The sequence below is a fragment of the Entelurus aequoreus genome, linkage group LG05 (genome assembly GCF_033978785.1).
Source record: "Entelurus aequoreus isolate RoL-2023_Sb linkage group LG05, RoL_Eaeq_v1.1, whole genome shotgun sequence".
Lineage (NCBI taxonomy): Eukaryota > Metazoa > Chordata > Actinopteri > Syngnathiformes > Syngnathidae > Entelurus > Entelurus aequoreus.
In genome coordinates this window covers 28462084-28489618 of record NC_084735.1, presented here as the reverse complement: position 1 = coordinate 28489618, position 27535 = coordinate 28462084, and the positions used below count along the sequence as shown (strand labels likewise).

Genomic DNA, 27535 nt, shown 5'->3' with positions numbered 1-27535 from the left:
CTAATCCCCCTCTTGTCCCCACAATTCCCCCCTCTGTCTTCCTTTTTCTCTTTTTCTATCCCCTCCTGCTCCGGCCCGGCTGCACCAAATGATAATATAAATACATTTAATAAAGTCAAAATACAAGTAAGGCAACAAGAGAAGTATCCTACACTTCTCTTTTGTAAAGTAAATCTGAACAGCCGATATGGGCATCTACATCTGCTATATGATTTGCCCGAGAAGCTGGGCAGGACATTAAAAAAAATTAAAAATATTTAAATTGTTTGACAGCCCTAATTTTTACTCAAATATAGTTAGTGCTGTCAAGTGATTAATTACTTCGGGTTAATTAATTATCATAGGTAATTATTTAATCAATCAGAAAAAAGCCCTCAATTTGAGGTATGTTCATTTAAATATATTATTGTGGCAGATCAAAAAGTATATAGATTTACACCTAAAAATACAGTAGTGAAATAAAGCATGAGGTTCACATAAAGTGTTGAAGCAAATACATAAAAAATAGAACACTTTTGTTACAAATGTAAGTATTGAATGTTGAGTTTATTGCTTTTTCTGTGCTTCAGATAAAATAAATAAAACAGACCCATCAATCACAGTGAACATCATTAATATCATTGGTCATCATCACAAAATAGGGCAGCAGGGTGGTACAGGGGTTAGTACGTGTGACTCACAATACGAAGGTCCTGGGTTCGATCCTGGGCCCGGGATATTTCTGTCTGGAGTTTGCATGTTCTCCCCGTGACTGCGTGGGTTCCTCCCACCTCCGAAGACATGCACCTGGGGATAGGTTGATTGGCAACACGAAATTGGCCCTAGTGAATCAATGTGAGTGTGGCGACTTGTGTACCCCGCCTTCCGCCCATGTGCAGCTGAGATAGGCTCCAGCACCCCCCGCTACCCCATAAGGGACAAGCGGTAGAAAATGGATGGATGGATGGATCACCACAAAATAAGATAATAAAACGACATCAAGAAAAAAATCCTCACAATATATATATATATTTTTTATACAGTAGGTTGATCATTTAATTGTTGGCTTTTATTGTTTTTCCTGACTGTCAATTCTCATACGCGTACTTCAATGTGCAACATTGTTTTATGTTTTAACCTTATTTAACGATGAAACATGAAGCTGTTTACTTATGATTTTATTTCGTCCTTCGGCAGACGCGCATGCGCCCTACGGCACCCACGGGTAATTAAAACAACATTCTTTAATTTGATATATATTGTGCATGTCATAAATCACTATACTGATGCACACATATGTTATATTAGTATATCGTCAGATGAATGTGGGACAAAACACACCCGGAAGTGAAGCTATTTCTCCATAGCTCATGTAGTAGATGGATGCACGTTGCGGCAAAAAAAATTGTTCACTGCTAAAACAAGACAACACTCAAAATCATACAAACCATCATACAAAGTGTATTATTAACATATAAAACTATTTGTTAATCCTATACTCACTATTTAAAACCGCTAACATCGCACGCTTCCTCGGCCATGTATAGTGACAGAGTAAGACGTTGTTGCTAATGTTATATTATGTAATGTTGATGTTATGTGATTTGTCTATTTTCTTTTATGGATTTTTTTTTTTTGCGCTACACTGTTTCTAGTTTTATCTTAGTTTTAAATGTGTACATAGTACTGTGCAGAACTTGGTGAAACTTTTATTGTTTTTAAATTGTGCTATATAAGTAAAGTGAATTGGATTAATGATAGTGAAGTACAACGTTGGAGAGTAAAAATTTGATTAACGCAATTAAAATATATTATCCGCTAAATATGACCATAATTAATTAATCGCAATTAACACAATAATTTCACACCCCTAATAACAGTTAATACATTGATCGATATCGGCCGATCTTACTCATGGATGATCTGTACCGGTGTCTGCAGCATAAAGGCAACAGCCCTACAAAAATGGTAGCTTACATAAATACAAACATGTAAAGTTTATTCATTTATGTGCTGTAAAATTGCAAAACCAAGAAAAAATACCCTGAAAAGAAGACATTATCCCAGAAGAAAAGAGCTTAGTAATCATAGGCTGCTTATGTCATATCTAACATTATATGTGTTATTTTTTGTTTTCAGCATCTCAAGTGGAACAGAGTGCAGGAAACTCCACAATGAGGAACTAAAGGTTTGGACTACATAATTTTTTGCCTACTTTTAAATCAACAATGTCACATCACTACGTCTTACTACGAGCTGATTGGCGCACATGCATTAAGAGAGTCTGACAGTCCGGTGTGAGTGGGTGAAGTTGCCTGTAGGGCTGAGTGTGCCCTAAATCCCGCCCAACCCCTCCACCCTTTTTTGCTCCCGAAGCAGCAGGATGAACTGTCCTATATCGAATTATTAAAAGGGTCGGAAGTTACATAATCCGCCTGTATTGCGTGTCGCTTTTGAAGCAAGCGCGCATACCCTGGTGTTCGGCGGCTGCCTCAAAGTAGGATGCAGTCTCGCGTGGATGGAGCGCCCATCTCCCTTGCATCGCTCTCTTAGTCATCCATCCTCAAAACTTCCTCAAGCTCAAGCTTTGGGGATTCATCACAAGACAGTGTTTCTGGGCAGAATGCATCTTCAAGTAATATAACCCTAAAGCAGGAAGAGAACAACCTTGTGTATTGATCCGGAGGAGAAGGGTGGGCGGGGTTTTGCTACAGTACAGATGACTTGTTTTTGTTTTTGCCATATCTTTTAATAGTCATGTTCTTGTCCCCGTGCAGGACCTCACCGATGAACAACTCCTCGAGTGGGTTTCCGGCTCTAGCTGGCAAGCAAGGTCTACAGGCTTGAGTGCGCAGCTGCAGACGCTGAGGAGAGCACTGTATAACAAGTATGTCCATGAAGTTGCTGTGCTCAAAGAGCAGCACAACAGCGAGCTGAGGAGGCTGAGAGAAGAGAGTGCACGAGAGAGGACACCAGAGCAAAGCCAGAAGAAGGGAGAAAGAGGGCAGGAGAGTGTGGAGGAGGAAGTTGCCAAGGTAAGGAACTTTCTCATTACCTCTGCCAAGTAACTTTTTGTCTAACAGTTTTTGTCATATTAACAAGATAGTTTCGTATTTTTCCATGGTTAGTTTTAATCATTTTGATGTGCCTGTACAGGTTTAAAAGCCCAAAGAAAATGTAATCCAAATTGTGCTAAGACACTTACACGTCTTTTATGAAATGTAATTTAGTTTTTATGTTTCATCAAGCTATAACCCTTTAAATTTTACATGGGGAATACCCTTTGACACATTTATGTCAGGTTTCATCAGGCTTAATAGTTTTAATTCTCTTTTCCTCAATTTTCAGTGACTTTCAGCTATTGAGATTAATTGCCACATAACTGAGTGCTCATGCATGGACAGTATAGCTAGTGATGTGTAGACATAGAGATATAGTATATGTAACCGGATGGGATCAGAGGCCGATATAGGCCTTTTTTTTCTTAAACATTTGTTTATTGGTTTTTTGACATATACAGTCCAGTAATACAAGTAAACACATGCATCAGTCAAATAAGTACAGGCTAATATTGACATGAAGCCAAAACAACTGCACTCCTGTATGTCCCCCCCAACACGGTGCAGCAATACACAAAAGCAGACAAAAGGCCTATCAATTAGCTACCTTTCAATTAATTTTCAATCGGTGTTAAATTTGAGATCAGTCTCTTTTGCATATTTTAGGAAACCACCCCATACTTCCCAAAACTTTACAGAACAACTGTTCAATGTGAGCCTAATTTTCTCCATTTTAAGGAATTAAAGAATATCTCTAATTCAGCAGGTGTAGCAGTGAGGTGCTGCAGCCTTCCAATTTAGCACAATGAATCTTCTAGCCAGTAGTAGTAGTAAATGCTACCAAGTTCTTTTTGGATTTGCTAAGAGAGGATGACAGAGGGGCCATACCAAATAGTCCGATTAGAGGATTCGGTTCGATTTTTTTCGCCAATTGCCAAAGACAAAGTATTACAAATTTCAGTCTAATAACTGCACAGAGATGGGCAAAGCCACAACATATCCATTACGTTAGCTCGAGACTTTAGACACCGATCACATAACACCGGATATTCCATCATACATCTTAGCCAGCCGGACCTTGGTATATTAGGTACGATGTATTGAAAAAAAAAATTCTAGGTCAAATAAAAGACTTATGAACTCTACTTATAATCTCTGTCCAGCTCTCCTCAGATAAGGTCACTCCTAAGTCACCCTCCCTTCAGATTTTCAGGGCGTAAATAAAACATTTTATTGTAAATAGGTGTAATTGATCCTTTTAAAGTCAGAAGTTGTGTCAAAAAAGCATATAAAACTGTGTCAGTCGATATGTTTGGAAACCTGGGAAAAGTATTACAAACAATATTGCGGATCTGTAGATATCTAAAAAAGTGTAGATTAGGGAGTGAAAATTTACCACAAAGTTGCTGGAAAGAGGCAATGGATAAATCTTTAATGTTGTTGATCCCCAGACTTGACCATGTTAAAAAGGCACTCTCGACAATAGAGGGGGTGGGGTGGGGGGGAGCATGGTTAGAAGTGATGGGTGCAAGACTAGAAATAGTCTATAAACCAAAATAGCGCTTAAACTGAACCCAAATTCTGAATGAGGTTTTCACTGTTGGATTTTTTGTAAGCGGAAATTAGAGAGTGGATGCGAGAGTGAACCAGAGCCCTAAGAGATACTGGTTTAGTTGAGTTAGCTGCCATAACCAGCCATAAAGAAGGGGGATCAAATGCTTCATATTGCTGCCAATTTTAAGAATTCTAATCTTGGTGGCCCAGTAGTAAAACCTAAAGTTTGGTAGTGCTAATTCTCCTGATGATTTGGGTCTCTGTAAATATTGTTTACGTAACCTGAGAGTCTTTTTATTCTAAATTAAGTCTAAAATCTATCTAATTTACGAAATAGGGACTTAGGGAGGAAAAAGTTGGAAAATCGCGGCATTACATTCATTTTAACAGAGTTGACACAGGCCACTGTAGATAAATTAAGTAAGAACCAGCAATCAAAATCTCCCTGGATTCTGGACAACAATGGAACAAAGTAGCTTTATAAAGCTCTGCAAGCGTATGTGTGACCTTGACACCCAAGTATGTGAAACTTTGCAAGGCAATTCTTAAGGGAAAATTGTGCAGAGGATATTTCTTAGCAGCAGAATTTATAGAAAATATTTCACTTTTACCCTTGTTCCATTTGTAACCAGACACATGTCCAAAAGCTTGGAGAGTACTTAAGGCATCCAGGACAGAGACGAAGATGTCTGAGACATATAGAAGGATAGAGAGAGACTTTCCCCTGCACATTGTCTTCATATGCTCGTAACAAGTGGGTTGGTACGAAGCGCTATTGATAGAAGCTCAATGGCAAGAGGAAAAAGCAAGCTGTGTCTCAGTGTTTACAAAGCTAATGATTGTACTCTCATGAAAGATTCCATCAAAAGGAATGCGTGCCCAGGAAGACACAGTTACATGTCCTAATTCCTTGTTACAAATGCAGGATTACATGAATTCCAGGAGGGTGCATGTCTTGCTAAAACACCGGCTCAAATATGAAAGCGAGCTGCAACAAACGCGTTGTCTACCTACACTGCAATACCGTTTCTAGGATATTAATCCTCACCACCATGGTGGAAAATTAACCGAGTCTCTTTCAAGTAACATTATCACTGGAGTACTACAGGAAAAATAATGGCTTAGAACGTGACACACACACCGAGCAGGATGACACAAGAAGCTAACCGCTAAAGCTTAAATGTAATACTGGTATAGGATCAGTATATAAACAACACTAAAGTGACTAGATCTATGTTTTTCTTTTTCTTGTTGTTCTGATTACAAAATCTTTTTTTTTGATATTGTTTCCAAACTCATGCAGGAAGGCTTTGAGGGCGAAACCCAAATGACATGAATGGGAGCCAATAGTAATTTTTGCTTTCGTTTAGGTATTGTGCACTAGCCACTTTATGTTGTTGAAAAAAATTGTATGTAGCATTCAATACCACATATTTAACACATTATCGGATTTACAACAATACTACAACATTCTAAATGTAGTAAGATAGTCTTTATAAAAATGTGTTATCACATTCAGATTTATTGGCCATGTATGTTCAACACACAAATAATTTGTGTTCTCTTTGTTCAATGCAAGAAACAACAAAAACGCAACATCTGTGAGAGAGTGCAGTACTGTGGCGGCCATCCGCGGCGCCAGTTTGTTATGAAAATAAGAGGGAAACATTTAAGAACACAAAGGTCATAAAATACATTCAAAAGAGCACAAAGCTGATGCACCCAGCTGCCACTTCAGAGGCGCTGTTTCTACATACAGCAACAAAAGTAAAGCACAACTAAAAAATGCAACAAATAATACATATTGCACACATTATTGTGTTTACTTTAGTTACTTGCAATAAAACATTCTCAGTTCTATAATCTATTGTTGAAGTATCGGATTGAATCTGAGGCCAAAAATGTTTGTCGGGACATCCTTAGTGGACAGTATTGCTACATATAATACATATATAGCGACAGGTGCATCGTTGCATCTCCCTGTGCTCCCATTGGATTTTTCCGTGTACTTCATTCCCTTTTACATACACACGACAGGTTAATTGTGGCTCTAAATTGCTCGTTGGTGTAACTGTGAATGGTTGTCAGTATGTACCCTGTGATTGACTGGTGTTCTTTTTGAGGTCAGCTGGGCTAGGCTCCAGCTTACCAATGACCCCTTTAAGGACAACCAGTCTAGATAATGGATGCGGCAGGAATTCTGAACTACATTTGTGCAACTTACAACATTGCTTCCAGAGTAAAAATATCTTTGACATTGTTTCCTCTTAACTGACAGGCCATAGTTCAGATGTCAGTGGAGTTTGCGCAGCAGACGGAACTGGCCAGAATCAACAAGTGTGCCTGCCAGACTAGTGCCTCCATGCAGACCCAATCGGACGAAGAAGACGTAGGGGAGAGTGATAAGAAGGCAACGTTTCAAGGAGCTTCTGCCTCCGTGAGTGCCTGGTTGAAGGAGGAGAGAGAGCACCTGCAAAGAACGCTGGATGAGAGGAACGCAGAGATCCAGAAGCTACAGGCGAAGCTGCAGGAAGCTGAATCAAATGTGGTGAGGAAGGTTGGTGTTGCTATGTGTTTATGGGTTGGTGGTACAGTAAAATAATCAAATGGTTCAGAGGCATATTTGTGTGCTGCTTTTTACATATTTTAGGAGTCAGGAGGATGCTGCATACATTCATCATTCGTATCTCCTCATGGCGAATTGTCTTTTAAGTACCTCTCTGAAGAGCTCATTTCTGATCGTGCATGCCTTCACGAACCAATTCTTGTATGAATATGTCTCAGCTATGTGATAAATACAAGAGGTTCTTTGTGAGATGCTCCAAATGTACACTTCCTGAAACATTGTTAGGTACAGATGTATAGGGTAACAAGATACTATACAAAAGCTGAAATTGACACTGTCCTAAAAAATTAATTTTAAAAGGCTTCTCATCGTGAATAAGTCATATGTCAATAATATGCAGTGTATGGCTGTTGTCTGTGTAATCGTTTGCCTTACTGCCGTCTCTCCATAAGATGGTGCTATAACACATCTTATTCTCTGCATCCCAGGTGCACCTGTTGCCATAGTAGCACAAAGAAACTAGTGTTTCTCATTGCAACCAGGGAGTTCAAGTGTATCTTTCTGTCTGTGCGTTTGTCCACATATATAAGGCTAGTTTGTTTACGGGGTTGCCTGATTTGAATTTGCGTATGGACAACAGCAGCAGTAATAGCGCTTCTGTGCTGTCTGCTGCTTGCTTATCACTGGTATGAAGTTTGTAGCTCCGTAATGACGGGACTGCTTTTTGTTTTTTCCCTTTTACCCATGCAGCTGCGAAAGAAGAAAGAAGACGATGGAGTAGTTGTGCAAGCGGAAGACCACGGGGCATCGCAGGGTGGTGTCAAGTTCATCGAGGACAATGAAAGGTGATGACGTACAAACTTTTTATGAGGATAAACTGTAATGAAACAAATATATTAGAGTATGGACTAACATAAATCCCTATTTTGCCTTCAGAATCCTCTTGTGCAGGGCTAACCAGAGGCTGAGTCGGGTGTTGGCTGACGTCCTAAAGACCACAGCGGCAGCGGAGGAAACCATGGGTCTCCACATGCAAAGTCTGTGTGATGCTTCTTCTATTGATGGGCTACAGGATGCACAGCCTCCCTCCAGACCTGATGATGCAGGCATGTTATATCCGTTTTGTTGATTCACCTAAATCGCCAAAAAAATGAGGCGATAATTAAAAATAGCATTTGAAAAGTAGATTACAGTTTATTTCTTAAATCTTAATAATGATTTGGAGTTAATAAGAAAATAAAAGGTTGCTCTTTTTGACCACATGGTCATTTATGAATGTGTGTTGCGCAACACAACAGCAACATGTTGTGATAGCAACAAGGAACAAATTGAGCTCCACACATACAGCTGGATAGCAACATTTCAATGCCAGTAATTCCGTTATGCTTGTCGCCAAAAAAAAGAGAGTGAAGATGGATAAGGGCGTGCGTGACATATTTCTGCACCGTCACGCTAGGTCACTCCGGAACAAGTTGCCTGGGTGCTGAAACAGACGCAGGCCTGGAGGTGTCCCAGCAGATGATCGACGGCCTCCTTTTACTGGGTGAATACGATGGTCAGCTAGCGAACGAGGAGCATCTAATGGGCATCAGCGGTCGCCTCCAGACGGCTTTAGAGAAGATGTTGATGGTCATCACGGACACCACCAACCAGGTACGAAACAAAAGCAACTGTTTTGTCAGTCAGCTCCTGGTTATTTCTACTAGAGTATATTTTTTGTTTGATAATAAAAAAGTCACTTCTATTGGGTTTTCGCATGCATAATAGAAATGAGTCAGACTTGTTTGTGTCTGGAAAATGCCCCCCATTAATAGTCGCCTCATTTCTAGTGTTCACCCATAGATACAGTACGAGCTGTATTTACATGGCACTTTTGTCTCACACTAACAGCCTATTATAGTCCAGCTGGGTGGAAGTCCGCCTCCATTCTCCACTACAGGGAGCCCATGCCGTGCGCCCACTGTCAGTGTTAGTCCCTCTGAGTCAGAGCGAGTTTTAACTAGGCCAGTGAGCGTGTTACTGTAAGTGAGTGCACGGTGCATCCTCCCTGTGGCTGAAATTCTTATTTACGCTTAGATGGGTTTTGTCTTGCTATTCTAAAAATAGTCCAAGCTGGGCGTCACTTTTGTTCAGCATCTTTTGACATCATTACCAGCATGTAGGTTTAAATATTTTTTATTACATTCACATGACCTATTTTTTTTACACATACTCACTCTAAGTTGGTAAAAAATTTACATCCCACTAACACAAATACATTTCAGTGCTCAGTAATTCATTTTTAATGTTTTTTCACTTATAAACAAAGGGTCTATAATGGTTTTCTTAATGATTTTCTTGCTGCTACTGATGTAATTTTCTGCCTATTAGGCAGAGATGGATGCCACAAACCAGTCGGGATGCAAAGTTGCTGGCCCTGTAAAATATTTGCCCGGGGTGGTGAAGTGTTTGCTATGTCACTTGCAATTGCCTGCATGTCTTCCAAGTATGACATTATGTCAGACCAAGCGGTGGCATGTCTGAGTTTTTAGATTTTTTTTTCTTTAAATATTGTTTCTTGTGGTGCGTGTGACTGTATAAGGAGGAAATCCGGTTTTACAACTTTGTGTAGGGTGTGTGTGTTGTCTGCTGGTTATTTGTGTGCAGGGTATTGCAATAGGGAGTGGCGTGTGCGTGCGTGCGTGCGTGCGTGCGTGCGTGCGTGTGTGTGTGTGTGTGTGCGTGTGTGTGTGCGTGCGTGCGTGCGTGCGTGCGTGCGTGCGTGTGTGTGTGTGTGAGAGAGAGGGGGAGGGGGTAGATCTATTTGCAAATCTACCTGAATCTCTGAATTGAAGCCACACCTCCTTTCCTTCCTTCCTCCCTCCCTCTTGGTTTTACTGAGGAGAGTACTTCTGCCTGCGATCAGTGCGGGAAATGAAAGTCCACTTCAGTGAGAAAAAACGGCCTGGGACATGTTGGACTTGATCTTTTTATCTCGTGAAGGTGGCGTAAGTGTTAACAGAGTGACATGGGTAAGTAAACCTCGCCTGACAAGAGAAGCGATCCAGTTGTAGTAAGTTATCTTGCCACGATCATGTGTGGAGTGGGAGTGAAAACAAACCTTGGGAGGAATTAAAAAGGAAAGCCACTCAAGAACCAGCCGCTGTCATTTCACCCTCGGCTGGCCGTCGCCTGGACTGAATGATTAAAAGTGGGGGGCCCCGGAGGCTTGTTGTTGCTACGGCAATATAGCTTTGTTTGGGAATCTCCGGAGGGAGAAGTGGGATGTGATCTGTGAGAGGCATGATGTGCTTTCCCACTAAAGAAAGGAGGACACTAGGAGCACAGAGAGCTGCAGATGACTGAAGAAGATACGTAAAGGAAATGGAAGCTTTGGAGGAGCTCCTGCTGTTATGTTCAGGAATGCCGTTTAAGCCGATGAAATTAAACGGGACGCACCCCTGCTGCTGAGTATGACAAGCTCTGTTTGGGCGCTTTCCTTCTGAGACCGGTTCTACCTCAACAAGATGATTACGTGCAACTGGGATCTCACCTGACTGTGTCCCCTCTGTGTGCCAACACATAGGAACCGTTGCTCGGTAGCAGACCGCAACTGCAGCTTTCTCCTACAGCATTCTCATTGGCGCTTGCCCTGCAGGGTATTTGATTGTGGCAAACTCTCTCTGATGACTCCTGACAAGGAGCTCCAACATAGCAAAAAGCCTCCTTCGCCATGGATTCCTACCGCTCTTTTTGGAATTCTAAAACGCAGAGCACCAAGTGGGTGGAAGGGGAGGATCAGGATGTGTACGAAGTGGAATCTCGGATCCCCCTTCCCCGACCTTTTCCGATCTACAGCACCTTGACCGAGAAGAATGCCGTCTTGGTCCAGACGCACATCTCTCATGTCAATCACAGGACAAATGGTCACCTACTTAAAGTCATCTCCAGAATCTCTCTGCCCACACCTCCCTACACAGTAAGTTGATGCACCTTCGGAAACTATCGCATGAGAGGTGCTGATGAATATTTTACCAACCTACAGCTTCTTTGATTAACTAAATATCATCACACGTAAGGTGTTGGAAGGCTTGTGTGACAAGGCACCCTCACCACTTCCTGGTTTGCATAATGTCCCAAAAAGACCTTTGCTCTCGGAGATAATGCAAAGCTGTGAAGAGTAATTGGGGAATGGCTGTGATATGATGACACGTGTCACCTGATTATATAATATAATAGGATATTATTTCCTTGTGACATTTTTTAACTGAGGTCACTTAATAGTCAGGTACAACTGCACGAGAACTGCATCAAAATGATATGCTATTACACACATAATGCTCAGTGGTGAGGTGTTAGGTCAGACATATAGTACTGCTGATTTAGATGCTCTGTTTAGCTCCATTGTGATCCTGCCCATTGCTTTACTAGCATTTAATATTCTGGTCGAATAGCCAACTTAATCTACGTCTTTGAATTTTTTTTATGTCCTTAGTTGGAGCATGCCCGCATTACCCAGACGGAGCTCTTGCGGGAGTCTTTCCGGCACAACCAGGAGATCAGCGAACTGCTACAGAAGCAGGAGGAGCTCCAGGACCGTCTGTCCGAGGAGGCCCGGGCACGCGAGCAGTTGACTTTGGAACTACACCGAGCTGAGGGTGAGCTTTACTAAGAGCGACACTGTTGCATCAGACACAAGCTGACCCAAGAACCCGATTGGTGCCTATTTCCAACCAAACTTTAAGGACCACATCTAAATGTTAAAGCAAAACCCAGAACGGTCATATGAGTTGTTGTTGTTAGTGAGTGATCCTATCAGTTGTCTGAAAAGGAGAGTGAAGAAAAGTGGAGACCACCTGTGCTGTTAGCTGGAAGAAACTATTTTGCTGTCTTGCTGGGTAGCAGCTAGCTTGACAACTCACCCTTGTCAGAGACAGCTGGTCCTCTGGGGACAACTGTTGCATACATACACCAGCAACAAGACCACTCTCTTTATCAAAAAGAACCACAAGGAACTTTCTGGCTTTTTGGGAACGCTGAATAAGGGTGAGACCATTCCTTTTCTCATCTTTGTTTGACTTGAGAAATCTCATGTTTGTTTTTTGTGCAATCCTATGCAGGTTATAGCTGGCTAAAATGTGTAGCTATACACCACAAAACAACGACACCATGTGGGGAGGGCTTCAACAATGAATCAATTAAATAGATTAGAAAAAAAGCATTGATGTACAAAAGTATTTACTGTTGCTTTGTATATTCGTTTGAGTGTTACTAAAAATTGATCAAATCTGGACCACGGAATGTCCAGATCTTTAAGTAAGCAGACATAGTTTCCGCACGGAAATAGAGCGGTTGTGTGTGGGTGCCGTGATTTGTGTGGTGGTGAACAGCAAACTGTTTTTAATAGTTTTTTTTATTACTGTTAAGAGTACAATTTCAATGTTAACCGTGCATTTATGAAAAAAAAAGGTTCTGAACTTTTTTCCCTAAAATATGAATTGAGGTAGTTAAGTGTGTTTTATTCGAACAGACTAATCGATAGATTACTCTATTACTAAATAACGTCAGCTGCAGCCCATACGCAGTGGCAAACGCTTGCATGGAGCATTAAGTGCATGCAATTGTTATACTGTTGCAAGTACATTTTCATTTAGATACTACAATGGTTTATGGACCTAAATGTTTTGATGGCTGAAAATCAGGAATATCACATGATTAATGTGTTTGGACAATTGTGTATCCTGGAGAGAACCCTCCTTAGGCAAACTACATCGTGTTGGTTCCTGCTCAGTCAGCGACGTTTACCTTCTGTCTCGCTGGTAACCACACAGAATGCAACTATTGACATTTTAGCATTTCAATCTAGTCTCCTGGCCTTACACCTAGTATTCCTGTATCTATGACCCAAATGCCATCCTGGAGCATAGTGCTTGCTGACCTGTGCAGTTATGAAGCATTTCATTGTGTTTCCATCTCAGTCCTGTTCTACTCGTCAAGCAAAATGGGTCAGACATTCTCACTTGTGTTCAATTATACAGTAGGAATGTGTTTGTGCTTGCTACGGTCATATTGTTGAGCTTTTTGGCTGATGTGTGTCACAACACCACTCATGCACAAGCGTTACAAAAACAACCGAAACGGTCCATGGCTGAGTTTTGATAATTAAAGTATGTATTTCTGCATTTTTAAGTTAAAGTTAAAGTACCAATTATTGTCACACACACACTAGGTGTGGTGAAATTTTTCCTCTGCATTTGACCCATCCCCCCGTTCACCCCCTGGGAGGGGAGTAGTGAGCAGCAGCGTTGGCCGCGCTCGGGAATCATTTTGGTGATTTAACCCCCAATTCCAACCCTTGATGCTGAGTGTCAAGCAGGGAGGTACTGGGTCCCATTTCTATAGTCTTTGGTATGACTCGGCCGGGTTTGAACTCACAACCTACCGATCTCAGGGCGGACACTCTAACCACTAGGCCACTGTTGTCCATGCGCAGATGTGATTGACGGATACACTGGTGAACGAGCCACCTTGGAGGAGCAGTTACGTCAGAAGGAAGCGCTTCAGCTGAGCCTGGAGCAAGAGCTACAGGTAGAAGTGTTTATCATCATGGTTGTAATTTGCCGACATTGCAACCCTAAACTAACCACTTCTTCTTTCTTTTTTTTTAAAAATGTAGGTTACGGGCAGTCGTCTGCAGGAGTTGGAGCAGGAGAAGCTTCAAATGCAGGAGGAGCGGGAGCTGACGTCCCGGCAACAAGACGCCATGAGAGAGGACTCAGGACCCCGTGAGCTTTGTACGTATCCCAGAATTCCTTTAAGAAACAGTATACTCTATATCAGGGGTTCTTAACCTTTTTGACTTCAGGGCCCAACTTTTTCACTACAAAGGGGACCTGGGCCCACTCAAATGTTAACTCTGAATTATTAATCTTACTCTTCATTTTAATTGTATTTACCAATTACTTCTAACCTACTTACAGTTTGCAACCTTGTCAAATGATATAAAACTAACACATAAATCTTAGGCTTAGTTTGGCGGATTAAAAAAATAAGTACTAACCAAATATCCTGCATAAGAAGGGACTCATAAATGACTGCCAAAAAGTGCATTTACATACAATTTTGTTTTGCTAAGACAAATAAACAAAAGTAATAATGAAAATCTTCCTTTAACTAAACTGTCAAAATAAAAAACGTGCAAATAAAAATACAGCTTCATCACTTTGGTCATAATTTTTGCGTTTAAGAAACTTGCACTTTTTGGGGGATTTTTTTTTCATTCACAATCATTATGAGAGACAAGAACACGTCTTTTTATTTTATTTTTTTTAAAAAGATGAAAAACTCTTGAAAGATGCGGGCGGCTAATGGGAGTCATCGTTGCCTACAAAGCCCTTTAAAACAACTTAAAACCCTCCGGCAATGTTTCATATACACACTGCAAGTGTATATATAATGTAGTAAAGGACACATTTGTAACAATATGTAATATGTTCAATATTTACTGTATTTTGATCATTTTAATAATTTTCGGACTGATTTATTCCACGTATTGATTTCTGTTTCCATAGCAGCGCACGGATCAAACACTAGTGTGTTTTCTAATCATGGCAGACATGGTAACAGACAACGAAGATGACTATTTTTGAACAAATGAGATTTACAACCTTAAACTTTTAAAGCTAAATATACTGCTGCTTATAGAAGCGAGCACATAGGAAGAGTGAGACATTGGAGCAGCCGAAAGCCAGGAGAGGGGGATGAAAGCGATTTTGATGCCATAAATGTGGAACTCTGAGACAAGTTATTTCGACATAAATGGATTGCTTACCCAAAATCAACAGGAAACATCCCCAGCGTGCCGGACCAGACAAACAACTGTCCATCGAGTGAGTCACTTTAATATCGATCCTGATACACGCAGCTTGTCATGCGTGTTAGTACAACTACAGTACATACGCTGGCTGGCTAGCTCAGCTGTGTACAAACAAAACATGAAATGTGGGCTAATACTTTACAGATACTGTAATATGATTTTTCATGTTTTTCAGTCAGTACAAATTAGTGTCGTATTGAAGTGTTGTGCATTACAAACTCAAACTTGTTTCGTGTTGTTGTGAAAGCTAGCTTATTTTTTGCCGTAGCTAGCTTTTACGGCTATTACCGAAGCACGTCGATGTGTTACTACGATAGAAAAATAGTTCCTCAGTGTTCGCTTTTACAATAAGAATGTCTCTACAGCTTGATTATTATACAGGTTACGGAACATAAATGAAGTATGGTTGACGGTTTTTGATTGCATTTTTAAAGTGATTTAGAGGTAGAGTTAATTACTCTCATTAGCTGAATTGCTAGCCACCTAGAACAAGACAAGTGTTATGTTAGAAAGCGAAAAAAGCAAAAACCCTTTGTCTTCTTGTCTCTCATAATGATTGTGAATGATAGAACGACAAAATTCCTGAAAAAAAGTGCAGTTCCCTCTCAAGCCCCAGACGTCTTCTGTTTGTTTGATATTGTCATTACTGCCACAAGTGGTGAAAACGTGTATTACAGCTAAGTACCACAGCGGCCCATACGGACCACAGTTGAGAAACAGATATTTTTTAGAGGGTGCTCGTGGCCCTATGGTTAAGAAACATTGCTGTATATGAGTTTTATGTGTGAATTATGCCCATATAATCAAAATTGACACGATTTGGATAAAAAGCTATTCAAACCTCATATTTGTATATCCTCATTTTGTATGATCAATGTACCGTTATTTCAATTGTTTAAATTTTATGTTTTATAATAATTGCAACAGAGACCAATAAACTGTAATTTATAAGTATATTTGATGTAACTTGCTACCTGTATTTGGGCAACAAAACCTAAATTCACAGGTTGGAACATAGAAGCAGTTAATTTTGCACTATAACCTGTCTTTTTATCAAACAAGGTATCCCGTACTATCATTATAAAGGTGAGTCTTTGGCATTTTTGGGTCAGGGCTATTTAAGAAACACCCTGCTTTCACGCTTTTTGCTTCTCCATCCTTTGATAACCAACCGTACAGCAACATTGTCACTTTTCTGCCATCTTTTCTTTTCATGACAAAAACAAGAGCATGTTCAACTCCTGTGCTTTCCTTCCTGTAGGCCTAGTTGAAGCTGCAATGGTTGCAGCACCTGAAGCAGGTGTGTGCACATCGAGCATGGCTCAGCCCTCCTTTTCTATGTTCTTTCCAAGTGTCTAGCCGAGTGACATGATATATATCTGTAACCCTAATCCAGTGACATCACCGACAAAGCTTGCTTGTATTTTTGGGCTCACAATTTTACTCAAATCACTAACCTTTGCTTCTGCTTTTTTTTTTTTTGCTTTTGACTGATTTTATCCTGGTATCTTTTTGATTAGCCCTCATTGTAGCATGATGGAATAATTGCAGCAACCGGCTTTCACATGTAGCCATCACTTTCTGTTTGTCAATTATCCGCATTTATTTATTTACCCTGTCTGATGTATTGATTATTTGTGCGAATGAGGTGATTGGCTGTTTAGGAAGCCCCTCCTTTCCATCCCTGTCTACTGGGCATGGATATTGCAATGTCTGGACTGTCATTCACACATTGTCACGCTGTTCTTGCGGTGTTTGATCCTGGGTGAAACAATGGGAGTTGGTCCATGGTGGCAGCGGAAGGGGCATCGTGTTCGGAGGTTCATCTTGGACAGCTGAATGGGATGGTGGACAAATCTGAGCATAGAGTTGATTAACTGTATTAGGCACTATTTAGGCCTATGTTTAATTATTTTCTAATTGGTCCACATGAAAATGCATTCCTGTACTGTCAATGCATGCCAGAACAACAGGTGGCAATCTGGCCTTGATCCATGAGACCATTTCAATAATCAGAAGAAAGTAGTACAGTCATCCCGTGCCACATCACACTTCAAAGTTTGTAGATGTACTCTATCACACATTTAATTTAAATAATTTCTTAAGCACGTTAAATGTATTTTTGGCCTAAATTAAGTATTTTCATGTGTAAATATGGCAAAATGAACTAAAAATATCAATACTACAGTAGTACACCTCGCCACGCAGCGCTTCAAATATTGCGGCTTCACCACATTTTTTGGGATATAACAATATTTTTTTAAACATACTCTACATTTTTGGTCCCAGAGTATTTTCAAGCATAAAATATCTAAATAAACTACAAATATTAATACTACAGTGGTATTGGCCACTGGATGACACCAAACCAATCAGAGTGCTGTTCAGTATCGTGGCCACTGATTGTATCTGCAGTTCCATTTTTGTTGGCCCGCAGAATATTATCAAAATTAAATGAAACCAATAAAAATGTACAAACCCCGTTTCCATATGAGTTGGGAAATTGTATTGGATGTAAATATAAACGGAATACAATGATTTGCAAATCCTTTTCAACCCATATTCAATTGAATGCACTTTAAAGACAAGATATTTGATGTACAAACTCATAAACTTTTTTTATTTTTTGCAAATAATAATGAACTTAGAATTTCATGGCTGCAACACGTGCCAAAGTAGTTGGGAAAGGGCATGTTCACCACTGTGTTACATGGCCTTTCCTTTTAACAACACTCAGTAAACGTTTGGGAACTGAGGAGACACATTTTCCCTAAATTCCTTGAAATAGCTGGTTGAGAAAGGTTTTTCTTAAACTGTTGGTAAATGGTAAATGGTAAAAGGGTTGTACTTGTATAGCGCTTTTCTACCTTTTTTAAGGAACTCAAAGCGCTTTGACACTATTTCCACATTCACCCATTCACACACACACACTGCTCAACAATTTGCTCACGCATTTGTTGACAAAGTGGTGAACATCAAATATGTTGTCTTTGTAGCATATTCAACTGAATATGGGTTGAAAATGATTTGCAAATCATTGTATTCCGTTTATTTTTACATCTAACACAATTTCCCAACTCATATGGAAACGGGGTTTGTAGGAAAAAAGATCTAATGAAGAACTGACATTTTCATACTAAAATAACTAACGATAATACACTTTGTCACCTATAACGCAAAGCTAACACAAAGTTTTACCTTTAAATATACATATATAATAAAATGTTTTTAGAATTTTTAAGTATGTTGCCCTTAGGGGAAAATTTCTGACACCCCTGCTATAATGGCAAGTGTAAAGGTAACTGAGTGTTATTCATGTCAATAGGGGCTGCATAATGTTAAAACATGTATTTAAAAGATTGTAAACATTTTCCTATGCTTGAACTATGAAAATGTGTAAATATTAATTCATATTTTGCGGAAATTCATTGACCATGGTCAGACCTGTAACCAATTAACAGTGATAAACAAGGTATTACTGTACATGGAAAAGACATAATGGTAACAAAGGCAAATTATTATATTTTGTAAATGTTGATGAGAACCATTTACAGCTCAGATTCTTCAATAGCATCCCATTCATCTGCAAAGACATTCATTGTACATCAAAATATAACACTCAATGTCCAAGCAGTAACACCAATGTCCTCCTGCTTCTGCCTAGATCTGCTGGAGGAGGCAGAGAAGCTAATGAAAGAGAAGGTGGAGGTGCAGCGCCAGGCAGAGAAGGAGAGTGCCGACCTCCTGAAGCAGATAAAGCTGCTGGAAGCCGAGCTGGAGGAGCAGGTCAACAGGGTGATCGAGCTCGAGCATGCTCGCAAGGCCGAGACTGGAGACCTCCAGCAGCAGATCCAGGCCCTGGAGAAACAGCTGGACAAGAACAGGAGGTTCTTGGATGTAAGAAACACAAATTGGATAATTGTAAGGGACATTATGTGCACAGTGTTCGTAATCTTCTTTTTCTGGTGTTTAGGAACAAGCTGTGGACCGCGAACATGAGAGGGACGTCTTCCAGAATGAGATCCACAAACTGGAGCAGCAGCTTAAAAACCCACTGAAGCTTCAGAATGGCTCAGAACAAAGAAGCCAAGAGGTAACACTTTTTTATTTTTTTGCTAGGTGTTAACGGGGATGCTTGTGTTGAGCATATGACACCGCACAGATCTGGGCACAATAAACAATAGAGGCGATAGATTTACAGTACCTGCGCTTCCTTGAAAGCGACACCAAACTTGTTGACGTGGCAGGAAAGTGGGATGAATGCCTCTGCTGTTAAAGAGTATGCTAATGTTTCCAAAGTAGCTTGTATTCAAATGCTGCTTGGTGTGAAATTGGCAATGCAAAACCTTTTATTGGATGCCATAAAAGTCAGTAAGGAGTGAAAATTCTTCCTGAGAAGCAATAATAGTGTTGGGCTACTTGATAGCTGGTCTGTTAGGATTAGTGAGGCTCAAACATGGATTGATTGGATTGAGGAGTACAGGAAAAAGCAGATCATTGTCGGATATGGTAACCTAACACTAACTTAGGAAGTAATGGTGGCATTTTGGGAATGGTTCTACTGATTTATTGCCAAGAAGCCTAAATGGCGTCTGCATTGTTGGTTTATCTGTGATTATCCAGAGCTCATTTTCCCGCATCAGACCTTACAGCAAAGTCATATTTTGACTAGAGCTACTCAGATTTTACTATTAACTGTGATTAAAAATGTCATAATTATTTAAGCGCAAAAGGCTCCACTATACCGTGTGTTTCAGTCCTCCTAACTCACTACAAACAGACATTATGATGGTAGGTTATTTTCGGCACAACCTGCATGGAACAAAAACACACGTTTACACGCACCTATCAAGAGATAAATAATGATAAATGGGTTATACTTGTATAGCGCTTTTCTACCTTCAAGGTACTCAAAGCGCTTTGACAGTATTTCCACATTCACCCATTCACACACATTCACACACTGATGGCGGGAGCTGCCATGCAAGGCGCTAACCAGCAGCCATCAGGAGCAAGGGTGAAGTGTCTTGCCCAAGGACACACGCTAGTATGCTACATTAACTTAAATGTTTTTTGTTTTGTCGTTTGTTTTGTCGCATGGTGCAGTTGTTTGCTTTTGTGGTTGTACGTAGAAATAGCACCGCTGTGGTGTCTGCAGGTTGCATCAGCTCTTTCTACCTAATGTTTCCTATGTCTTTTGTGTTCTTTGATATATCCCTCCTGTTTCCGTATGTTTTGCCTTGTTCTTTGTGGACTTTTTGTGCCTGCATTGCACCAACATGATTTTGTTGTGCACTTGAAAGAGTGGCAGAAAATGGCAATATCTTCTGAGATTTCAATCGTTTTACAATTGAGCCGTGTGTCAAAAAATTTCACTTGTGGCTCAATAAGGTTGGTCTAAGTGGTAGAATAACAAAGCAGCAAACTGTTTTTACTCAAAAAGAAGCTGAAGTTGGCAATGCGGGACCATTTTGAATATTTACAAAATAAGCAGGGAGTCATTAATGACGATGGCTCACACTCTTAATACATCCAAATTTGGTGCAGCTTTACATGCCAAAGTAAAGGTAAAATGTAATAGGACAGTTCAATTATGTTTGTGGCAAGTTACTTCATGAAAAATGTAGTTAAATATAAAAGTGTCATTTAAAGTCAGTAGCCTAGCATTGAGTCAGTTCGGTGTGAACAAACCATAACATGTACAAACCCCGTTTCCATATGAGTTGGGGAATTGTGTTAGATGTAAATATAAACGGAATACAATGATTTGCAAATCATTTTCAACCCATATTCAGTTGAATATGCTACAAAAACAACATATTTGATGTTCAAACTGATTAACTTTTTTTTTTGTGCAAATAATCATTAACTTTAGAATTTGATGCCAGCAACACGTGACAAAGAAGTTGGGAAAGGTGGCAATAAATACTGATAAAGTTGAGGAATGCTCATCAAACACTTATTTGGAACATCCCACAGGTGAACGGGCAAATTGGGAACAGGTGGGTGCCATGATTGGGTATAAAAGTAGATTCCATGAAATGCTCAGTCATTCACAAACAAGGATGGGGCAAGGGTCACCACTTTGTCAACAAATGCGTGAGCGAATTGTTGAACAGTTTAAGAAAATCCTTTCTCAACCAGCTATTGCAAGGAATTTAGGGATTTCACCATCTACGGTCCGTAATATCATCAAAGGGTTCAGAGAATCTGGAGAAATCACTGAACGTAAGCAGCTAAGCCCGTGACCTTCGATCCCTCAGGCTGTACTGCATCAACAAGCGACATCAGTGTGTAAAGGATATCACCACATGGGCTCAGGAACACTTCAGAAAACCACTGTCAGTAACTACAGTTGGTCGCTACATCTGTAAGTGCAAGTTAAAACTCTCCTATGCAAGGCGAAAACCGTTTATCAACAACACCCAGAAACACAGTCGGCTTCGCTGGGTCTGAGCTCATCAAAGATGGACTGATACAAAGTGGAAAAGTGTTCTGTGGTCTGACGAGTCCACATTTCAAATTGTTTTTGGAAATTGTGGACGTCGTATCCTCCGGACCAAAGAGGAAAAGAACCCTCCGGATTGTAATAGGCGCAAAGTTGAAAAGCCAGCATCTGTGATGGTATGGGGGTGTATTAGTGCCCAAGACATGGGTAACTTACACATCTGTGAAGGCGCCATTAATGCTGAAAGGTACATACAGGTTTTGGAGCAACATATGTTGCCATCCAAGCAACGTTACCATGGACACCCCTGCTTATTTCAGCAAGACAATGCCAAGCCACGTGTTACATGAACGTGGCTTCATAGTAAAAGAGTGCGGGTACTAGACTGGCCTGCCTGTAGTCCAGACCTGTCTCCCATTGAAAATGTGTGGCGCATTATGAAGCCTAAAATACCACAACGGAGACACCCAGACTGTTGAACAACTTAAGCTGTACATCAAGCAAGAATGGGAAATAATTATACTTGAGAAGCTTAAAAAATGTGTCTCCTCAGTTCCCAAACGTTTACTGAGTGTTGTTAAAAGGAAAGGCCATGTAACACAGTGGTGAACATGCCCTTTCCCAACTACTTTGGCACGTGTTGCAGCCATGAAATTCTAAGATAATTATTATTTGCAAAAAAAAAATAAAGTTTATGAGTTTGAACATCAAATATCTTGTCTTTGTAGTGCATTCAATTGAATATGGGTTGAAAATGATTTGCAAATCATTGTATTCCGTTTATATTTACATCTAACACAATTTCCCAACTCATATGGAAACGGGGTTTGTACTCCTGTCAATGGCTTTTTTTCAGTGACCATTTAATGTTAGATAGCTTCATTCTTCCTGTATGTGTTGATATACTATTGGCATTGTAAGTTCATGGAGCAAGTGTAAATCACTAACATAACATCAGACGCTATACAATGGGATCTAATTATGTGCATTCCAATTATTAACACAGCATAAAATAGATGATTAGAAATGAATTTATAGGCATGGATGACAATAACACTTGACCCCTGAAGGAAAAAAATTAAGTTAACCTTAGTCTTCTACTAATATTATAATTATTAATTAATGTGTATGTTATTAATTATACTTTTTCTTTATATGTGATTTAATCACAGTTATAACCGACTGTAATAAATATTACTTTAAAATGTTAAGGAATGTCTGTGTTTTTATAAATGTTTTCTTGTGAAATTTATCAATGCATAATAATTGTGGTAATCGTAAAACCATGATTATTACTCAGAATATTATTCTATCATCGTTGCGTACCTAATTTTGACAAAAAATAATTCCCTTTCTACTCTTGTCCCCTTGAACAAGCCAGTTAATGTTTAACAGTCAGTCACGTGTGCTTCACAGCTGCTAAAACTTTTAAATTAAATTTTAACTTTGGTAAATGAGTGCAATGTGCTAAGTGAAGAACTTGGTACACAGTTACACACACCTAGAGTATTGGTTTAGGTAGGTATATTTCATTTCATGACAATTCGGCATACTGACCATACAGACTAATCAGAATACAATTTATTTAATTTCCACAGGCGCATTCCTGCAGTTATTACTTATTTTTAAACCTGAAAGTGCTTCTTTTCTTCCTGTGCTTCCTCCTCAAGCGGGTCACCTCTCTCCCTTTTTGCCTATGCACTCTCCGCTCCTTCATCTCTTCCTGCTTTTTCTCTCTCCTTGGCCTTTGCAGGGGGACGAAGTAAGCGTAAAGGTACTGCTTCTAGCTACACGTAGAACCACTTGTTTGCCATCCTCCCTTTCCCACCACCACTGGAGACCTACTAGTGCATTACAGTATTCCCAACCCTTCTCTTACAAACTCATGAAAATGTTTGTCTTTTTCTCTTCCCCTTTCTTTGTTGCACTGTAAACATCAACAATATTTCCAAAATATAGTTTTAAGACTTTTAGTGAGTCCTACGCCGTTTTAATGCTAATGAGCTGCGTTTGTCCATACGTGTCTCCGACATAGTGTGTGTCTCCTAAATGTGCTAGTGTGCACTTATCCACTTTTTACATACACACTCTAACTCTGCACTTGTCCAACATAATAGATGCCATATATTGCATACAACTAGGGATAGGTACCGAAACCTCGTTCCATAATAGCGATGATAGCTTCTTTTTTCTGTCTGGTTACTAGCGGTGCCTCATTTCGCTGCTAAATGAATGCAGACTCAGCCAACTGCAACAAGTGCTTTAGCGGCGATATCGTGCAAGTAACGTATTGTAATTAATGTAGCGTCCTGACAGAAGCACACAGGCTGACGCTCTTTTAAAGGGATCATTATGATTTTTTCCCCCTACCTTTTAAAACACTTTCTTGTGGTCTACATAACATGTAATGGTGGTTCATTGGGCAAATTTTTGCATGGATTAGATTTTACAGACCAATTTCAGGCTGCTCTCTGACCGACTCTTCAGTATGCGCCGTTTTGTGGGCGGTCTTATTTACATGCCTCCACTTCGACAACGTCTTCTCCCCGTCATCTTTGTTGTCGTTTTTTGCGCTTCCATAGCAAGTGTACTGACAGATTAAGTTCGAACTATATGCTACTTTGTATGAGAGATGGCAACAGCATTGGATGCATGTACAAGCCAGTTTTCCCCACAACCAGAGGATAGCGGAAAAGAAGGAGCTTATTGACTACACCATCAGCCTACAATGGTGGACTCCCGCAGAGCACTTTGGTATTCCCTACCATATATGGGTTATCCACTGGCGGCACCAATGGGGCAAATTCTAAACGGCTCGTTTTCCGTAAGAATGAAGGAGGGCAAGATTGTTTTATAAATATCGCCGCAATGCCTTCACGGTTAGATTTCAAATTGTCGGGACCTATACAGATCCCAATTACTCAACAGCAGGTACCAATAGGTAAAAAAAGTTGGTTTTGCATAATAGGGCCCATTCAAAACTGAGCTAACATGTCAAAAACATCCCTTTTAACACTGCTAGCAGCACTAGCCAGTAATTGCATCAACAATACAGCACTTTTTATCATGCACAAAGGACAGATGCCTTCACAAACTCCAGGAATTATGAGCATCAAAAATTACATAAGCAAGTCATTTTTATACAATGTCCATGTTTTGTATTGCTACAATAATTATGAAAATTTGTTGTGGATTTTATTTCTTATTTTTCAAATGTATTTCTTATCTTTTTTTTTTATAGAATTTAAGTATTTAAATGATAAGTCTGTTCAACTAGAATGTACAAACAATAAGGTCCTGGTTGATGCAAGGACACTTGGTTGGGTTTTCTCCTAAGTTAACTAAACAACCTGCTCTGTAGATCCATTTCATACATCACTTTTTAAATAATTTTATGGATTCTTCTTTTTGGTGTTGTCAACCCTAACAGCCCTGCTCCCTACCTGTGAGATACCTTCTTCCTTTTTTTGACCGGTGGATCAATCACCTGTCCCCTTGCTTCATGTACTGCTGTGTAGTTCGTCGCCCTGAATGAACGCTCTCTCTCCCCCACGTAGCTCCTTGCACTTCTTTCCACCCTCCCTCCCTCCTTCCTTTCTCAGGTGGATCAGCTGACCTCCCAGCTAGCGTGTATGTGTATGTGCCGGCTACACTGTAGCAAGCGGTATCTGTAAGCAATTGTATTTAAACGACCCTCTTTTCTATTTCTCTTGCTTTGCGTTCTACTACCAGGTGGAGCATCTGACCAGTCAGCTTAAGGAGAAGGCAGACTGGTGCAGTGAGCTGCTGCTCAGCTCCGAGCAGCTGCGTCGTGAGCTGGGAGAGCGCGACCAGGAGATTGACAGGCTGGAGAGCCGCATTCGCGAGCTGGAGCAGGCCCTGCTGACCAGCGCCGAGTCCCTGGAGAAGGTTAGGAAAGGGGCCAGGGGGTGATAAAAGACAGAGAGAGAGATTGATAGCAGAGATGACTAGTGAGTGGGAAGCGTAGTGGATGTGCAGCATGGTAGAAGGTCTGTGTGTGTGTTAGAGCATGGAGAATGATTTAGAGGCGCTTTAGGAGGTGGGAGGGGCTTCACAGAGCCAGAGAACAATGTGTCGGGGTGTCATGACGACACTGATCTATGCTTAGCAACCATTGTCAGCCAGTGCCTCTGTTGCGCTGCTATTGGTGTATAAAAAGCGTTTTAGGAAAGGCCCCTAATAAAAACATTGACTCCCGCTTATTCCAATAAGTCATAAACGCCTCTTTTCAATTTTACGGCCGAGCTTCCTATTGACACTGGGTGCATGGTTTCTAAGTTGGGTCATGTCAAAAAACATTAGCAGTAAATGAGCTGTTTGCAACTTTTACATAGATGCTTGGAGGCCGTATTAAACATAATATCACGCCTCATACGGGTTTCAGCACTAATGACGTAAACTATGTCAGCACGTAACACGCGCAATAGATTTGTGTGTTGTTAGCTAATAATATTAGTTTGCTGATTTTGGCTATCATCAAACGTATAGCATCGCATACTGTAACAACAACATGACTCCAAATTGTATGTTGCTTCTTTGGGACTGCTTTTGTGCATTTTTTTATTCAATATAATTACTAATTGTGAAGAATATAGACACTTTAAAATATGTATGTTCTGTTAAACCACTAATGGTAACAAGCTAGCCAATGGTTTTCTTCCTATAATTTTTGGATTACAAATCTAACTTTGAGGAAGTTGAAATCAGCCCATTTAAAGATTTTTGGGGGGAGTTTTGTCTATTATTCACAATCTTTATGTAAGACAAGAACACAGGTTTTTCTTTTTTTATGATTTTTAAAGGCCTACTGAAATGAGATTTTCTTATTTAAACGGGGATAGCAGATCCATTCTATGTGTCATACTTGATCATTTCGCGATATTGCCATATTTTTGCTGAAAGGATTTAGTAGAGAACATCAACGATAAAGTTCGCAACTTTTGGTCGCTGATAAAAAAAGCCTTGCCTGTACCGGAAGTAGCGTGACGTCACAGGTTGAAATGCTCCTCACATTTCCCCATTGTTTACACCAGCAGCGAGAGCGATTCGGACCGAGAAAGCGACGATTACCCCATTAATTTGAGCGAGAATGAAAGATTTGTGGATGAGGAACGTGAGAGTGAAGGACTAGAGTGCAGCGCAGGACGCACCTTTTTTCGGTCTGACCGTAACTTAGGTACAAGCTGGCTCATTGGATTCCACACTCTCTCCTTTTTCTATTTTGGATCACAGATTTGTATTTTAAACCACCTCGGATACTATATCCTCTTGAAAATGAGAGTCGAGAATGCGAAATGGACATTCACAGTGACTTTTATCTCCACGACAATACATCGGTGAAGCACTTTAGCTTCGGAGCTAACGTGATAGCATCGTGCTTAACTGCGGATAGAAACAGAAGAAATAAACCCCTGACTGGAAGGATAGACAGAAGATCAACAATACTATTTTTACTTCTACTATCAGGAGACACCGAACCAAACCCTGGACCTGTAACCACACGGTTAATGCTGTCCAGCCTGGCGAAGCCTAGCAATGCTGTTGCTAATGACGCCATTGAAGCTAATTTAGCTACGGGACCTCGACAGAGCTATGCTAAAAACATTAGCTCTCCACCTACGCCAGCCCTCATCTGCTCATCACCACCCGTGCTCACCTGCGTTCCAGCGATCGACGGCGCGACGAAGGACTTCACCCTATCATCGGTGCGGTCGGCGGCTAGCGTCGGATAGCGCGTCTGCTATCCGACTCAAAGTCCTCCTGGTTGTGTTGCTGTAGCCAGCCGCTAATACACCGATCCCACCTACAGCTTTCTTCTTTGCTGTCTTCATTGTCCATTAAACAAATTGCAAAAGATTCACCAACACAGATGTCCAGAATACTGTGGAATTATGTGATGAAAACAGACGACTTAAGCTGGCCACCGTGCTATTCCAAAATGTCTGCTTCAACCCGTGACATCACGCGCAAACGTCATCATACCGAGAAGTTTTCAGCCGAATATTTCCCGGGAAATTTAAAATTGCACTTTATAAGTTAACCCGGCCGTATTG

The 27535-nt window shown here is 40.4% G+C and overlaps 1 protein-coding gene across 7 annotated transcripts in view; it reads left to right on the top strand.

The window, feature by feature from the left end:
- Positions 1 to 27535, top strand: part of akap9 (A kinase (PRKA) anchor protein 9) — a 124685-nt gene that overhangs the window by 73481 nt on the left and 23669 nt on the right. For 5 of the 7 annotated variants that reach the window (XM_062047632.1, XM_062047634.1, XM_062047635.1 and 2 more), the window contains 13 exons: positions 2119 to 2167; positions 2757 to 3014; positions 6871 to 7149; positions 7909 to 8003; positions 8095 to 8264; positions 8615 to 8811; positions 11633 to 11795; positions 13631 to 13725; positions 13814 to 13931; positions 16275 to 16313; positions 18678 to 18910; positions 18987 to 19106; positions 25194 to 25370. In XM_062047632.1, the coding sequence (XP_061903616.1) occupies positions 2119 to 2167; positions 2757 to 3014; positions 6871 to 7149; positions 7909 to 8003; positions 8095 to 8264; positions 8615 to 8811; positions 11633 to 11795; positions 13631 to 13725; positions 13814 to 13931; positions 16275 to 16313; positions 18678 to 18910; positions 18987 to 19106; positions 25194 to 25370 (1993 nt within the window). The remainder of the gene's footprint in view (positions 1 to 2118; positions 2168 to 2756; positions 3015 to 6870; positions 7150 to 7908; positions 8004 to 8094; positions 8265 to 8614; positions 8812 to 11632; positions 11796 to 13630; positions 13726 to 13813; positions 13932 to 16274; positions 16314 to 18677; positions 18911 to 18986; positions 19107 to 25193; positions 25371 to 27535) is intronic. The other 2 variants (XM_062047629.1, XM_062047631.1) reach the window with 2 other exon arrangements.